This window comes from Polyodon spathula, unplaced genomic scaffold (assembly GCF_017654505.1).
Source record: "Polyodon spathula isolate WHYD16114869_AA unplaced genomic scaffold, ASM1765450v1 scaffolds_1573, whole genome shotgun sequence".
Taxonomy (NCBI): Eukaryota; Metazoa; Chordata; class Actinopteri; order Acipenseriformes; family Polyodontidae; genus Polyodon; species Polyodon spathula.
This window is the reverse complement of record NW_024473050.1, coordinates 10205-25000: the sequence shown is the minus strand read 5'-3', so window position 1 is coordinate 25000 and position 14796 is coordinate 10205. Positions and strand designations below refer to the sequence as shown.

The 14796-nt window shown below is 43.0% G+C and overlaps 3 protein-coding genes across 3 annotated transcripts; 2 read left to right on the top strand and 1 right to left on the bottom strand.

Moving 5' to 3' along the window:
* The first annotated feature begins 4111 nt into the window (after nt 1-4111).
* Nucleotides 4112-6406, top strand: LOC121309900 (protein S100-A1-like). Its single transcript, XM_041243073.1, has 3 exons — nt 4112-4218; nt 4933-5095; nt 5949-6406. The coding sequence occupies exons 2-3, from the start codon at nt 4958-4960 to the stop codon at nt 6096-6098; spliced, it is 288 nt and encodes a 95-aa protein (XP_041099007.1). The 5' UTR covers nt 4112-4218; nt 4933-4957; the 3' UTR covers nt 6099-6406.
* A 521-nt stretch (nt 6407-6927) lies between these two features.
* LOC121309901 (protein S100-A1-like) lies at nt 6928-10107 on the top strand. Its single transcript, XM_041243074.1, has 3 exons — nt 6928-7033; nt 9130-9292; nt 9800-10107. The coding sequence occupies exons 2-3, from the start codon at nt 9155-9157 to the stop codon at nt 9944-9946; spliced, it is 285 nt and encodes a 94-aa protein (XP_041099008.1). The 5' UTR covers nt 6928-7033; nt 9130-9154; the 3' UTR covers nt 9947-10107.
* A 1516-nt stretch (nt 10108-11623) lies between these two features.
* On the bottom strand, nt 11624-14263 carry LOC121309898 (protein S100-A1-like). The gene is made up of 3 exons (XM_041243070.1): nt 14159-14263; nt 12453-12619; nt 11624-12101 (listed from the first exon to the last, which is right to left on the bottom strand). The coding sequence occupies exons 2-3, from the start codon at nt 12603-12605 to the stop codon at nt 11946-11948; spliced, it is 309 nt and encodes a 102-aa protein (XP_041099004.1). The 5' UTR covers nt 12606-12619; nt 14159-14263; the 3' UTR covers nt 11624-11945.
* Nucleotides 14264-14796: the final 533 nt, after the last annotated feature.

The window sequence follows — 14796 nt, the reverse complement described above, 5'->3', positions numbered from 1 at the left end:
GAAACGTTCCCCAACGCTAAACGCGTTGACAAGTGTAATAAAGCACAGGAGAGCACTGTGAAGCACAGAGTGGGTCTGTTATTAATAAACATGTCAAACCAGGGTATGGTAACTACATTCTAACAATAGGTAAAAGCACTGGCAGAATACTGTATACCCCAGGGATCCAACTGAGACTCCCACTGCATAGCAGCTTCATCCATTTCTGGTTTTACTAGGAGTTTTAACTGGTTTTGTTCCAAACTTTGTGACTTTTTTTTATCCCCAGAAGATTTCAAATCATTTAATAGAATTTGTGATCTTGAATAGTTTCACGAAAGCTGTCGAATACATTTTTGGGATGTTTCATATGTATGTGTTCCAGTTTGTACGATACCTCGAGCCTATAGAAATTGTGAGACTACGTTAGTATTGCCTTTTGATATCCTCTAGAGGGCAGTAGCAGTTACTTTGGGTTCGGTGCTATTGAGACTCGTTTAAATACGCAGCTGGGGACGATCTTGAGCTGCGTGGTGAAATTGGTTGAAATTGGTATTAACTGGCTTACTGGTTTAGTACCGTCCTCCGTACTGACCCCGGGATCAACCCCAGTTAGCACGCTCGTTGCGATTGGCCCGGGAATGTTATTGCAAACGTTGCGTGGAGAATAAAAACAAGGCTTTGAACACTTCAGTGGATGAATTATGTAGTTATCTGCACATTTCATTCTTGAGGTTATCGATGCCCTGATTGCAGTAGATGCAAATGCGTTTAAAACAAAGCCTTTTTCTTTTACGTGGTCGTTTTAAACATCAAAAGATGTTATTTAGGGCAAATGCTGTACTGAATTATACTGTATATTTGTATATTCCCCTTATGTTATCAATTTGAAATGCTACTTCAATATGTAACTTGAAATGTTGAGTTAGTTACCCAAATATCCAATACAAATATATTGAATATGTCTTTATATATGTCAGTTACAGATATAATATGTTAAGACTCGTGCCTGCGGTTTATATTGGTTATTAATAAACACTCTTTTCTGATTCACATTTTGCGTGCCTGCGTGTTTCATCACTGTTAAAAACAAAATATTCTGCTAAACGTTTGAAACCACGGGAGCTTCTGAACAGCGAGTGAATCGGTTTGGAGGTTCCCAGGGCGCTCTCTGGTCTCCCCACCCGGCTCTGTTCAGAATAACATCACCTTTTCCACTCCCTGTCGCCCCCGGTAAGGACAGGGCGTTTCCACGGCTGAGCGCGGCTATCTAGTCAAACTTGTGGACCGCATATTTGAATGTAGTCAAACTTTGAACTTTGTTAAACTCAACTGTGCGCGCACAGGACAGCAGAGCTTAGAGTCGCAATGATTTTTGTGTTTGTTTGCTTGTTGTTCTTGATAAACACAACGACACAACCTGCAAGTTTGTTTGGCTGCGCGCTCTCCTCCTTGTCCGGCTGCCTTTGTGTTTGTAGCTGAAGTGCCCGGCGTTGTCCCGGGGAAATTCAATATTTCAATATTTCATGCATGACAGATTGGGAACTGTAGCCTTATGGTTTCCTATAAGTTACCGATCTTGGGTGTCGCATAATGCGCACGGACCCCTTTCCCTTATTTTAACTTAATTTTTATTTGTTGTTTTGCCATTTGTATTATTATAATTTTTAAATATTTGTTGTTTTTTTTTGTTTGATTTTGTGTCTTTCTTTAATTTGCGATACATACTGTAGTGATCCACCGATGGGGTTACTAAATAAAGTACCCCGGGGGGTCGAGATTTTGGATCCAAACACAGCCCTCGACCTTCCCCTGGGTGAAAGAGGAGGCCGTGCAGAGTTTGGCTGCCCTGGCTCCTGCGGGGTCCGGATCCATAAAGCAACAGACAGACAGGCACGCTGTCTTCTTTATTACAGAAGAGCCGGTTATTAAATTAATTTGTTCGTCTGCTTCTTTGAAACACAATACGTTATTCTTCTATATAGAATATGTTTGCTGAAGCACCGTTTTTAGTTTTGGGCAGTTGCCATGGGCAGCCTAAGCGCGTAGCGCCTGGCAGGGGAAAGCGGCGCTGTCGAATATCTCGGATTTTCTAGAAGCAACAAGTGGGTGTATTTCTCAAACACAAAACCGAAGCACCTGTACTGTTCTGCATTACTGTTCACAGAAGATAACCAGCCTGGGGCAATCTGTTCACTATTGCGATTTAAACTGGACTGGCTGGTCGGTCAGACTTCTTTATCTTGGCGAAGACTGAAACAGTATAATTACTTATAAGGCAAACCCTGATTAAACACCTCTAGCAAGATCTAAAATGTTAGATGTTGTTTTCCACCGCGCTGTGCGTCACCGATTGACTTTCTACCGCAGCAGTCGAGTTGTAAGAACCACGCTTTCTACAAAATAAAATTCACGACACACTGTCGGATTCTGTGTGTATTAAATAAGATTGTTTAAAAAAATAATTGGGTTGAGAAACCGTGTGTATAGCTCTCCATCTCTCTGTGTAAACGGGACTTACAGTAAATGAAAAACGGGCAACAAATGAAAAAAGTAACATTGCAAAATCTAGAAGCCGAGTACTATTATAGCTTCAGGTAGACTTTTGCGATCTCAGTTTGTAGTTTCTTTGATTACATGATGTTTAATAAAACACCTGGTTATTTTGTTTTTAAATTACGTTTCAATCCTAAAATTCTACGAGGCAACGCGTTTGGTCATAGCTGTGTATGTGTACTGTTGGGCCGGGTGTCACATGTGACAAGTGACCACCCCAAACATTATGTGACAACCTGTCCCTACCAGTACAGCACCAGTTCTTTCTTCCAGTATCTTGTCTTGTTCAACTGGTTTTGCTCTTACACCATGCGGCTCTATTCAACATGATAATCACTTCAAACAAAATCAATACTAATAAGCGATCAATAGTAGTAACCATATAGAGACGAAACTGTGAACTACAAGACAACCAAACACATGCGCTAGCGCCATAGTGTCAGAATTATACTGTGGCAACCAAACCCGGTTTCCGCCTAATTGTGCAATTTCTAAATGCTTAAAAAGTTTTAAGCCAAATCCTGTCTTCAGAAGAAAAGACATTTGTAGTCAGCGCGCATGCGAATTCATTTGCGCATGTCTGTAGTTTATGTTTTGCGACATGAATCTGCTTAAAAAAAAAAAAAAAAAAAAAAAAAAAAAAGGGGGGGGGGGGGTCGCATTTTAAGGGTTTTGCCTTGAAATTTTTAATGATGGAATGTAATTTGCAATGGGACTCAACTGTGCTGGAGACAGTATTTGGCGCATGAAATGCTAAATACTGTCACTGCCAGAGAGTTTCCATTGAAAAGCAACTCGAGGCGCTATTCTGGTCAGCTACAGTAATTAAACACACTGATGTAAAACAATATAAAACGAATCTCATATCCCAATCAATACGGTTCTACAGTATATTGCGCATTACTTCTGTATTATTCAAATTGTGCTGGCGTGACATACCGACAGGAGAGACGGTATTTGTCAGAAAACCAGTTAGATTAATTGCGCGATTTCACTGCGAGAACTCAACACCGTCGAGTTTTGTAAACCAAAATACCATTTTTTTTTTTTTTTTGGCTTTTCATTTCATGCAGATAATAAAATAATCTCTTCTTTATTAAAATAACAAATCACTGTAGGGCGTTTTGAAATGCCACGATAGGCATCAGACCGCATACACTCTCTGAAATGTCAAACGCTCTCAGGGAGAACTGGTATAACATTCCTCCAGTGATCGGTCACTATGCAGCGGCCAGCGTTTGTAACAGAGCCCGAACTGGGATTAATGCCCAAAAGACTCGCTCGAAACCTGGTAAGTGTTGACTGTTTAAGTACCTTTATTGACTAGGGCTCATTTTTCTGGATGACCTATAAAATCTTGTTTTTTGTTAACCCTATTTTGACATTTCAAATTGCATTTTCCCCAATTACAACTGCATCTTGCATTGAAGACACGGCGTTTCCAAAGCAGTGTGTAGATTTTATTTGGAAATTTTTTTTTTTTTTTTTTTTTGAGGGTTTGCCTAAACTTGGGCAGCGTTCATATTTTGGTCCAGAATGGGCGTTCCCTGGCGCAGCCCGGTTTCTCTGATTGGACTGTCAGTTTTGGGGGCGGGGACTCCTCCCAGTTCGGCAGGTTATATAAGCGCCTGACAGCCGGCTCTCCTCTATCAACCCTTCAAAACTTCACTTTCTTCTGCTCAGGTAAGACAAATGACGATGTCTTTTATTTTTTAAGGTGGCAAATGTTTCAGTTATTTCCTTTAACAGAGTGAGTTTAATGATAAGTGAAGCGTATTTTTTTTACTATATATTTATAAAACTGTAATGCATTTTAAAGTCACGTTTTGGCTTCTGTCTTCCGACAGCATGGTACAAAGAACGAGGTAGACTGATGTTTGAATTCATCTGCCAGTCTCTGTGCCACATTTTAAACTAAACCAGCCTCAGTCTGCCTGGTTGTTTCTACCGAGCTATCTGAAGGGGGAAGCAGAAACGCTACAGCTATTTGAAACCTGGAGTTTTCAGTTCGATGAAATGGGTTTTCTATAGATCGGCGGTTCTCAAGCCTTTTTATTACTTAACTAGACCCTTAATTAGACCACTTTCATTGTGTTCAGCTCACAAACCGTGGCAGAGTTCAAGTCAGCTTTAACATTTTATAAGAAACATGAGCTCTGCAACTTTAAGAGCTGAGAGCGATTAACGGTCTAATTAAGCGAACTATCAGTTGGGTTAAGGGTCTAGTTCAGTAATTGAGAGCTGGGTTGAGATAAGAACCAGCAGACACAGGGGCTCCCCCAGGACCAGGGCTGGGAAGCGCTGCTCTAGATCGAGATGTGAAGAATGATAATTGATAAACTGCCTTGTTGTATTCTGGAGTGTTAATGAATTATCTCTCCTCTCCTCTCGGGCCAGCTCGCACTCCGCTCAATTTCTCACCATGTCTCAACTCGAGGGCGCCATGACTGCAATGATCAGCGTTTTCCACAAGTACTCCGGCAAGGAGGGAGACAAATACACCCTGAGCAACGGGGAGCTGAAAGACCTCATCAAGAACGAGCTGGGCAACTTCCTCGGGGTGAGTCCCTTCCCGTCGCGCTGCTGAGCGCTTTCATCCACTCCTGCGCCGGTGCCGGTATTCACTCCCCCGCTACTAGGAGGAGATTCCTTCCGAGCTAACGAAACCATACAGTTCTGATAGAAAATAGCACATGCATATTTAAAAGAAAGACGCTTTTATCCAGTGCGACTCCGAGACCATGGGGGTGAGCTGTGCATCACAATTGCTGCCGCAGAGTCGCTTCCAATAGGACCTCGTTTGTTTTGACGTCTCAATCGAAGGACGGAGCACAAGGAGGTGATGTGATTTGCTCAGGGTCTCACACACAAGGAGTCAGTGGCTGAGCTGGGATTTGAACCTGGAACCAGCCCCTTTCACCACTGGAACACCGAGCCTTCATATTGTCTAGTCTCCAACTCGCTTTGTGTAAAAGCACACCCTAAATCACTCATTTTAATATAAAGAATGCAAGCTAATTTGAACTAGTCTACACCTATGGCCAAACATTTTGCCTCGCCTAGAATTTTAGGATTGAGACGTTAATTTAAAAAAAAAAAAATCCATAATAATAATAAAAAAAAAACATAATCCAGTAAACTCCAAAATGATATTGCAAAAGTCTACCAGAAGGAAGCCATGATACTAGTACAGTATTTCATGTCAGATTTCGAAATGTTTCATTTTGTTTTTTTGTCCCTATATGGGACGGAGACGGGGACGGGGGGGATAGCATCGCGGTATGCAATTCAATATGTTAAATTCGGCAGGTGTCATCTACAGGGGGGGGGATGCACAGCTGTAGACCAGAGCTGTAGATCCTGTAAGAGGAACGACGCACTTCTATTTATTATGATTTTTATTCCAAATGTAGGAACCCAAGGACAAGGTCGCGGTCGACAAAGTCATGACGATGCTGGACCAAAACAAAGACGGGCAGGTGGACTTCAACGAGTACATTATCCTGATCGGCGCCATCACCATGGCGTGTAACGATTTCTTCAAGGATCATAAGAAGAAGTGAGCGGAGACCTCCCCCCTCCCCCACCCCCCCGATCTGGGCTTACAAACCAGCGGACTGCGGCATGGAGAGAGGCGCGGTGCCGGTGTCTCGGAGTGCCAGGGCGCTGCGGGGCGATTCACTCGCGTCGCTGCTTGTATCCTGTGCGCTGTAGAGCACTGTGTACCGGAGCCTTGCTGTCTCTCATTGTACCACAGCCAGCTGAGTTGTATGAACCACATCGTACTTAATATAAAAAAAATTTTAAACACACTGTCGTCTGTCCAGATGCCGTGTAGACTAAATAAAGTGTTTTAATAAAAAAAAAAAAATGTGTTTTTTTGTTTGTTTTTTTTGCACGTACACAAAAGGTTTCAATGCATGCAAATTAACAGCAGGGCGGTTTGACCTGGTTTGATAACCATTAAGAAAGAAATGTTTATAGTTATCCGCCGGGGGGTTTGTTTGGGGGCGCATGGACAAAAACGATCTTCTCTTAGAGCTTGATTTTCTGGTAAACTGGTAAACGTATTTAATTAATCTGGCCATCGGTGCTCGTCTTAGTGGGAGTGTTCATCATAGATTTAAAACTGTGTACACCAGCGTGGAACTGCAATAACAATAACCCACCGACTCTCCTCTCTCTCTCAAAACAAACACACACACACACGCCACACACCCCAAAAATCACGCAATCAAAAAATGAGGCAGAACGGAGGAGGGGGCGGTAGAGAGAGGGAGAGAAATATAGACAGGGAAAGTAGGGGGAGAGAATGGAGATAGAAAGACAGAAGGAAGTGGAGGGGGTGGTTCAGAAATGCGTTCCTTGGTGAAGCCCGGCTTCTCTCATTGGACTGTCAGTTTTGGGGGGTGGGGGCGCTCCTCCGGGTTATTTAAGACCCGACAGACACTCTCTCAGCTATCTCCCACTCACTCCTTACTAGTCTTCATCTGCTCAGGTAAGACGGTCTGCGATGGTTTTTTTAAATTATTATTACTGGGGGGAACTTTATGGAAACTTTTAAAAAGTTATCAAATGTTCCAGTGTTTATTGATAAAAGGGCTGTAGTTTTTACTGTAGATTTATGTACATACATTCTCCATTGAACTGTGATGCGTTTTAAAACGCATGTGAGTCGTACAAAACTGGTAAAAAATACGGTAGTTCCGCTATAAATCCGTTTCCATAGACGCACGTAGAAGTTTGTAACGGTGCCTCGGTCTTCTGCCAATTTCAAACGCAGCAGGGGGGAAAAAATTCAGAAGAACAGCGCTAGTGACCTCCTGCAGATATAAAGTTTCGAAGTGCGTATGCAGTAGGTAAGCCTTACATACAAGTGTATTAGTTACAGAAAAAAAGCCCCTGTTTATGTTTTAGTACCGTGTTAGGGAAATCTAACGCGCACTATTTAAATCCTAATAAAAAGCCAAAAGGTGGTCTATTTTTATTTACAAACAAATAAAGCAAACCGCTCTCAAACAAGTCTTGCCAAGTTGTCCGCTCCGGCCAGGTGTTCATTGCAGAATTAAAGCAGGGTGCGGCTCATCAATTAAAGGGCGGTGCCTCTTTTACCCGACAGCGCACAAAGTAACCTGCTTTATTAAGAATAATGCACTGGTTAAAGTCTAATAGGGTTGTCTTACTGGATTTGCACGATTAGAGCTGCTGTATAAACTCTCTCTCCTAGCGGTCCGTTCTCAAGACTAGCGCTGCATTGCTTAGCGTTGAGTCACTGGTAAATTCTCCAACTTAATTTTGCTTGGCAAGGATGGCCTGAAGCCATTAAAGTGAGCCAGATTTGTTTAATGCGCATCAGAAAACGTGTTTGAGCTCGGCTCCACTGCCTGTTCGTGTCCGCTAGTTTCAGTTCTAACAAGTGTGTGAAAATATTGAAATTGTATAAGCGCGATTTAGTTTGTGTTGCCCGCTACGAAGTCATTTAGTACTGGTTAGGTTGGTGCCTGGATTAAGCCCATCCTGTGCAAGTCTCTCCTAGTAAAAGCATAGAGAGGCATTATAAAAGAGAGGTATGGTAAAGCATAGGGAAGCATTGTAAAGCACGCAGGTATGGTAAAGGATTACTTTATTATTAATTTTTCTAAAATGTTTGCACATTACAAATACCTGAATCAAAGATCTGTATTTCCCATTTATTTGTTTTTGTTTTGCTGAAAACACGATTCTTGAGTTTTTAAACCGTTGTTCTTCCTGGGCGTAGTGTTGCTTAATGTTTCATCTCTTGGAGCAGTTCCAGTCTGGGGGCGTGCAGAGGATTACACCGCCCCCAGGTGGCCCGCACGGCAAATTACACAAGCAGACAACGCCCTGTCTGGTCGCCTTGACGTCAACAAGACACCTGTACCGTGTGCTCCTGTAATAGTCACGACTGCTCCAGTGTCGATTCATCTTGTTAATGGTTTTGTTTTCTCCTCCTTCATTTTTTTTTAAAACATTCAAAGCTTTGATATTAAAAACCGAATCAATATGTAAATTTAACGTTTACTTCTCTCTCTTATAGAGAAGTAGATGGTTGGAGTGCAGCTCATTCAAAAACAGTAGTGTGATCAACTGAAACACGTACTGTTTCAACTGGCTGTAAGGTTTTCGCTTCTTTTCTTCAGACAGCATGATACAAATCGCGAGGGACGCTGTTTTGAATGTTCACCTGCAAGTCGCTGTGCCACTTCTAAAACTTAAACCGCGCCAGCCTGCTCGGCTATTTCTGAACTAAGAAATAATTGGCTTAATTAGGCTATTAATTATGCTTGGCTCAAACAGTTGCATATTTTCAGGTTAGCTGTAACTTGAACTCTGCAACTTTTAAGCGCTGAAAATAATTACAGGTATAATTACGCAGATTATCTGTTCAATTAAGGGTCTAGTTCAGTAATTGAGAGCTGGGTTGAGATAAGAACCAGCAGACACAGGGGCTCCCCCCAGGACCAGGGCTGGGAAGCGCTGCTCTAGATCGAGATGTGAAGAATGATAATTGATAAACTGCCTTGTTGTATTCTGGAGTGTTAGTGAATTCTCTCTCCTCTCCTCTCGGGCCAGCTCGCACTCCGCTCAATTTCTCACCATGTCTCAACTCGAGGGCGCCATGGCTGCAATGATCAGCGTTTTCCACAAGTACTCCGGCAAGGAGGGAGACAAGTACACCCTGAGCAACGGGGAGCTGAAAGACCTCATCAAGAACGAGCTGGGCAACTTCCTCGGGGTGAGTCCCTTCCCGTCGCGCTGCTGAGCGCTTTCATCCACTCCTGCGCCGGTGCCGGTATTCACTCCCCCGCTACTAGGAGGAGATTCCTTCCGAGCTAACGAAACCATACAGTTCTGATAGAAAATAGCACATGTATAAAATTGGTCGGTAATTTAGACGCTTGCAAAAAAAAAAAAAAGAGCACACTTCTAACATTATGTAATGCAATACAGTACAAAATGATATTCCAAAGTTTTACCAGAAGGAAGCTAGAGTACCAGTACAGGATTTGATGTCAGATTTTGAAATGTCATTTTTCCATGTTTTGTCCCTATGGGGGGGAAGCTACATGGCGGTATGCAATTCAATATGTTAGCGTTCACCAGCTTTCATTGGACTTTATGAAGCCACAGTAGCTCATTCTACAGGGCGATGCAAAACTGTAGACCAGAGCTGTAGATCCTATAGAGGAACGACGCGCTTCTATTTATCTTTGTTTTATTTTATTTTTTTTTCCAAATGCAGGATCCCAAGGACAAGGGCGCGGTTGATGGAATCATGAAGCAGTTGGATGCCAACAAAGACGGGCAGGTGGACTTCAACGAGTACATTGTCCTGATTGGTGCCCTCACCATGGCGTGTAACGATTTCTTCAAGGATCTCAAGAAGTAGTGAGCGGAGACCCCCCCCTGATCTGGGCTTACAAACCAGCGGACTGCGGCATGGAGAGAGGCGCGGTGCCGGTGTCTCGGAGTGCCAGGGCGCTGCGGGCTGATTTCTCTAAGAACCACATACTTAATATAAAAATAAAATTCGTAACACTCTGACTCTGATTATTTGTATTAAAGATTGTTTTTTTAAAAAAAAAAAAAAAAAAATGGGTTGAGAAATTTATATAGAAGAAGAACTTATTATAGAAGTATGAGGGTTGCTTCTGAGCTGAAAAAACAAAACTGGACCTCTGAACAGAGGTGTTAAAAGTTTAAACTATCTTCAGAAATACTGCTCTCAATGAACTGACCACACTTCTCATAGCACTAATCTTGTGTGGGACTCTGTTGGGTTACTAATAGGACCTGTTCATGTAGCAATTAATATAAGAGAGGACTAGTTTATTTAACAATGTCGATCTCCTGGCGCAGTGTAGTGAAGCAGCCCCTTTCTCAAAGTGTACTGCTTTGGGATCCCCCCTGGTAAAAGCACAGCACAGTGTACTGAAGCACAGAGAAGAGAATGAACCAGCCCCCTTCTCAAAGTGTACTGCTTTGGGATCCCCCTGGTAAAAGCACAGCCCAGTGTAGTGAAGCACAGAGAAGATAATGAACCAGCCCCCTTCTCAAAGTGTACTGCTTTGGGATCCCCCCTGGTAAAAGCACAGCACAGTGTACTGAAGCACAGAGAAGAGAATGAACCAGCCCCCTTCTCAAAGTGTACTGCTTTGGGATCCCCCTGGTAAAAGCACAGCACAGTGTAGTGAAGCACAGAGAAGATAATGAACCAGCCCCCTTCTCAAAGTGCACTGCTTTGGGATCCCCCCTGGTAAAAGCACAGCACAGTGTAGTGAAGCACAGAGAAGATAATGAACCAGCCCCCTTCTCAAAGTGTACTGATGAAAAAGATGATGCCATTGATGTACATCAACAGTACATACAGAATAATAAAGGAAAATGAATGGCAATGAAATGCTTAATCGCAATTCAGATGGAAGGATGAACAGTGTGTCTTAAATGTAAGTTCAATGACAAGCACCTTTCTCAAATGCATTGTTTAAAGGAGGGGTGGGTTTAGAACCCCCGTGGTCATGTCACCATTGGTTCACAATTGTGATTGGTGATGTCCTCCTCGTTCCTGTAAAAGCGTGTCACGGGCGTGTTCTAGGTTCTTTCACCAAATAAAACCAGATAAACAGAAATGCGAGCACATCCGGGAAGTGTATTGACACGACTGTGTGTGAAGAGGGAGGGTGTCGAATCCTCTGTCAACAGCCTACACAGCCAGCCTCTCGCTAAGGCTTGCCAGAGATACTGTCAGGCTGGAATCCGTGTCGGTTACTGCAGGCGGTGGTACGTGGAAAATAAACATTTCATTTGGATTGCTAGCAGTTGCAATGTGTGACTACGGGTTTTGTATTGTTTATGAACTGAGTTTGCGAATCGAGCCATTTCATATGTGTCATTGTGTCCCAGCGTACGCGTGTGCAATGTGTGAGTCTTGCATCTGTCTGGACAGCGCCCTGCCGAGGATGGACCTTATAAGGACCACCCTAGAAACATGTATTGAGCGTTTTGCTCCCCAGCGGTGTATAGAGGCCATCAGTTTGCATGCAGCTGAATACGGACTGATACAAGATTTCCAAACAACCTTCCTTTATCTTTATTCATAGATCACCGTCCATACTAACAATGCCAAAAGTATTTTCAAAAAAGCCCATAATGACCCCAAGCAAAGTTGACTACAGTATTTTTGCAGTTTCCCCCCCATGCTTTTCCCTTGGCTATAAAATGAATTTACCATAATCTACCCTGGATTGCTATGCTTATTAATATGTTTTACCGTACCTCTCTGTGCTTTACAATGCTTGCCATACACTGATTTCACTGTACTTCGTTACACGTTGCTATGATTATAATAGGGGAAACAGTATAACCCTGCAGGAAGGCAGCTGCTCTCCTCAGTGTCTGTGAGCCGGGGCTCCAGTCAGCAGCTGGTTGCACTTGATAGCCAGCGAGGACAGCATGCTCATGTATTCCTCGAAGTCCACCTCTCCATTCTTGTCAGCGTCCAGAGAGGAGAGGAGAGTGTTCACCTTGCCTCTGTCCGACTGGTTCTGCAGACAGACAGCGAGACAGACATGCTCACTGTGCAATCACAGGGTCACAGACTTATATCTTGGTACACTGTGTCTGATGAGAAGGTCCAGCCTCTATATAAGCCCATGGGCGAATGAGTGACCCAACGGATGAAGTGTCCCGTATAAAAGTTTTTAGCGCCGAACAGCAGTAAAAACATCAGCGCCACCCCCCCCCCCCCCTGCATGAGAGGAAAATCAGCCCCCTGAGCTCCCCCCTCCTTCATTGTGCCACTGCAAACTGATCAATAAAAGATTGAATTTATGTTCTTTAAAACGTTTTATTATGTCTCAATCCACTTGCAGAAGTCTGGTGTAAGTGTCTCTCACCGCCAGCACGTTGGCCAGCTCTGTGGAGACCAGCGCATGGAACTCTGCCTTATTCAAAGAGTGGGGGTCTCCCTGCCTCATGGCATAGAAGTGGAAAACCTCGATCATGGTCCTGAGACTCCCCTCCAGGGCGGTGCTCTTCGGAGCGGCCATGGTGGAACTGTGACCTACGGAAACAGGGAGGCACGTTGAACAGCTGCTGAGAAAACTCAACACAGTGCGAGGGGGGGCTGTGTGAACAGAGCTAGCCTGTCAGTGACACCCATCTCCCATCACCACAGCTGCACAGCTATATCAGCGTTAGGATAAAGTTGGGTAACACTTTACAGTGGGTGTCTCTGATTACTGTGTAATTGAATGGTAGTTACTTAGTACATACATGTGTACTTACACATAGCTACTGTGTTATTATGCATAGCTACAATGTACTTAATGGGGAAATCTTTTTGCAGGATATATGTAAGTATACAACTGTATTAGAAAACGATTAGGGTTAGGGTTATAGTTAAAGTTAGGGTTTTGTGTTATGTTATACACATTATGTACATTGGAACTATGCATAATAGCATTGCAATTGTGTAAGTATGCATGTATTTACTGAGTAACTACTATATAAATACACTGTCATTACAGATACTTATAGCAACATGTTACCCCTGTATTTGCGTTTCTGTTAGCTCTCAGTGCATAGATGTCTTGTTCATTTAAACCCTTAGCGTATTTTCAAAGAGGAGACCATTATCTATTCAGAGATACCAGGGGGGTTTAGTAAGGAAGGGGTCTGAGTGAGGAAACACAGGCAATGCAATCCCCAGCCCTAGTCTTGCTGGAAACCATTTGCTGTTGCCAAACTTTTGAACACTACTGCGGTTAGAGGCACACGTTGTAAAGGGGTCTTTCATGGAGAAAACCTTTTTTTTTTTCTCAGAGGGGTAAAACTGGAACGCTATGAAACTAGAAAGAAACAATGGCTCGTTTGCTGTTAGTTGGAGTGATCCAATCGTTTTAATGCAAATGCGGTCGTTTTTATGCAAATTAAATAGGCATTACAGAAATTATGACGCTGTCTCCAAACCGAGTGAGCTGGGTGCGAGAGTTGGAAGAACAGTCGGTTGAAGACTAAAGGTGTTTGTGCTGTAAGGTAACATGCACTGCAGAGGTGAGCCAATCTACTTTGGTTAGGGCTGCATTTTATTCACAGTATTTCACTGTATTTCATGGTCCAAGATATTTAATGAAAAACACTACGTATTACAGCAAAAACAATAGCGTTGTCACCTTCAAAATAGATCATTTTCTGCAGTTATTATTCAACAAATGTTCCCAAATTTTGAAATGCTTACCTGAAAAAAACATAAATGCTAAACTGCACATTCGAAACCAGTCCCTTTAAGCATGTTATTCCACTCATGCTTTTCCACTCATGTTATTCCACTCGTGTTTTCCACTCGTATCCCATGCTAGCTATGCCCATGCTTGTAGTATAAAAATGTATATCTATCCATACATTATGCATTTCATTTACTCTATATTTGTGCGCTAGATAAACATTTTTGACGGAAAAATTTTATTAAAAAAATAGAAGCCAACAAAAGCGAGGGTCTAGTCAAGGGCAAAGAAAATCAGTTCAATGTAAGAAATGCGAAGGTTGACAGAAAGCGCTTCAAGTAATTCTGATAACGACAATAAAATGAGTTGAGCCTTACCTGTGTAGCTCAAGAGACTGATACCTGGGACAGGAGTGAGGGAGAGAATGTTCTGCTGGGGGGTTAAATAATCCAGCAAGAGGATGCTGGTAACACCCCCTTAAACAAACGTGTGAGTGTGTGTGAGTGTGTGTGTGTGTGTGTGTGTGTGTGTGTGTGTGTGTGTGTGTGTGTGTGTGTGTGTGTGTGTGTGTGTGTGTGTGTGTGTGTGTGTGTGTGTGTGTGTGTGTGTGTGTGTGTGTGTGTGTGTGTGTGTGTGTGTGTGTGTGTGTGTGTGTGTGTGTGTGTGTGTGTGTGTGTGTGTGTGTGTGTGAGTGTGTGTGTGTGTGTGTGCGTGTGTGTGTGTGTGTGTGTGTGTGTGTGTGTGTGTGTGTGTGTGTGTGTGTGTGTGTGTGTGTGTGTGTGGTGTGTGTGTGTGTGTGTGTGTGTGTGTGTGTGTGTGTGTGTGTGTGTGTGTGTGTGTGTGTGTGTGTGTGTGTGTGTGTGTGTGTGTGTGTGTGTGTGTGTGTGTGTGTGTGTGTGTGTGTGTGTGTGTGTGTGTGTGTGTGTGTGTGTGAGTGTATTGATCTGCTTGTGATTAAACACACAACCTTTACAGTAAAACTAATAAAACAAATTTTATTAAAACGGCCTTCCCA

Bases quoted from the DNA above. Each gene is read 5' to 3' on its own strand.
- LOC121309900 (XM_041243073.1), top strand. From the start codon at position 4,958: ATGTCTCAACTCGAGGGCGCCATGACTGCAATGATCAGCGTTTTCCAC. The intron at 5,096-5,948 runs GTGAGTCCCTTC...TTCCAAATGTAG, and splicing joins AGCTGGGCAACTTCCTCGGG to GAACCCAAGGACAAGGTCGC.
- LOC121309901 (XM_041243074.1), top strand. From the start codon at position 9,155: ATGTCTCAACTCGAGGGCGCCATGGCTGCAATGATCAGCGTTTTCCAC. The intron at 9,293-9,799 runs GTGAGTCCCTTC...TTCCAAATGCAG, and splicing joins AGCTGGGCAACTTCCTCGGG to GATCCCAAGGACAAGGGCGC.
- LOC121309898 (XM_041243070.1), bottom strand. From the start codon at position 12,605: ATGGCCGCTCCGAAGAGCACCGCCCTGGAGGGGAGTCTCAGGACCATG. The intron at 12,102-12,452 runs GTGAGAGACACT...GTCTGTCTGCAG, and splicing joins AGCTGGCCAACGTGCTGGCG to AACCAGTCGGACAGAGGCAA.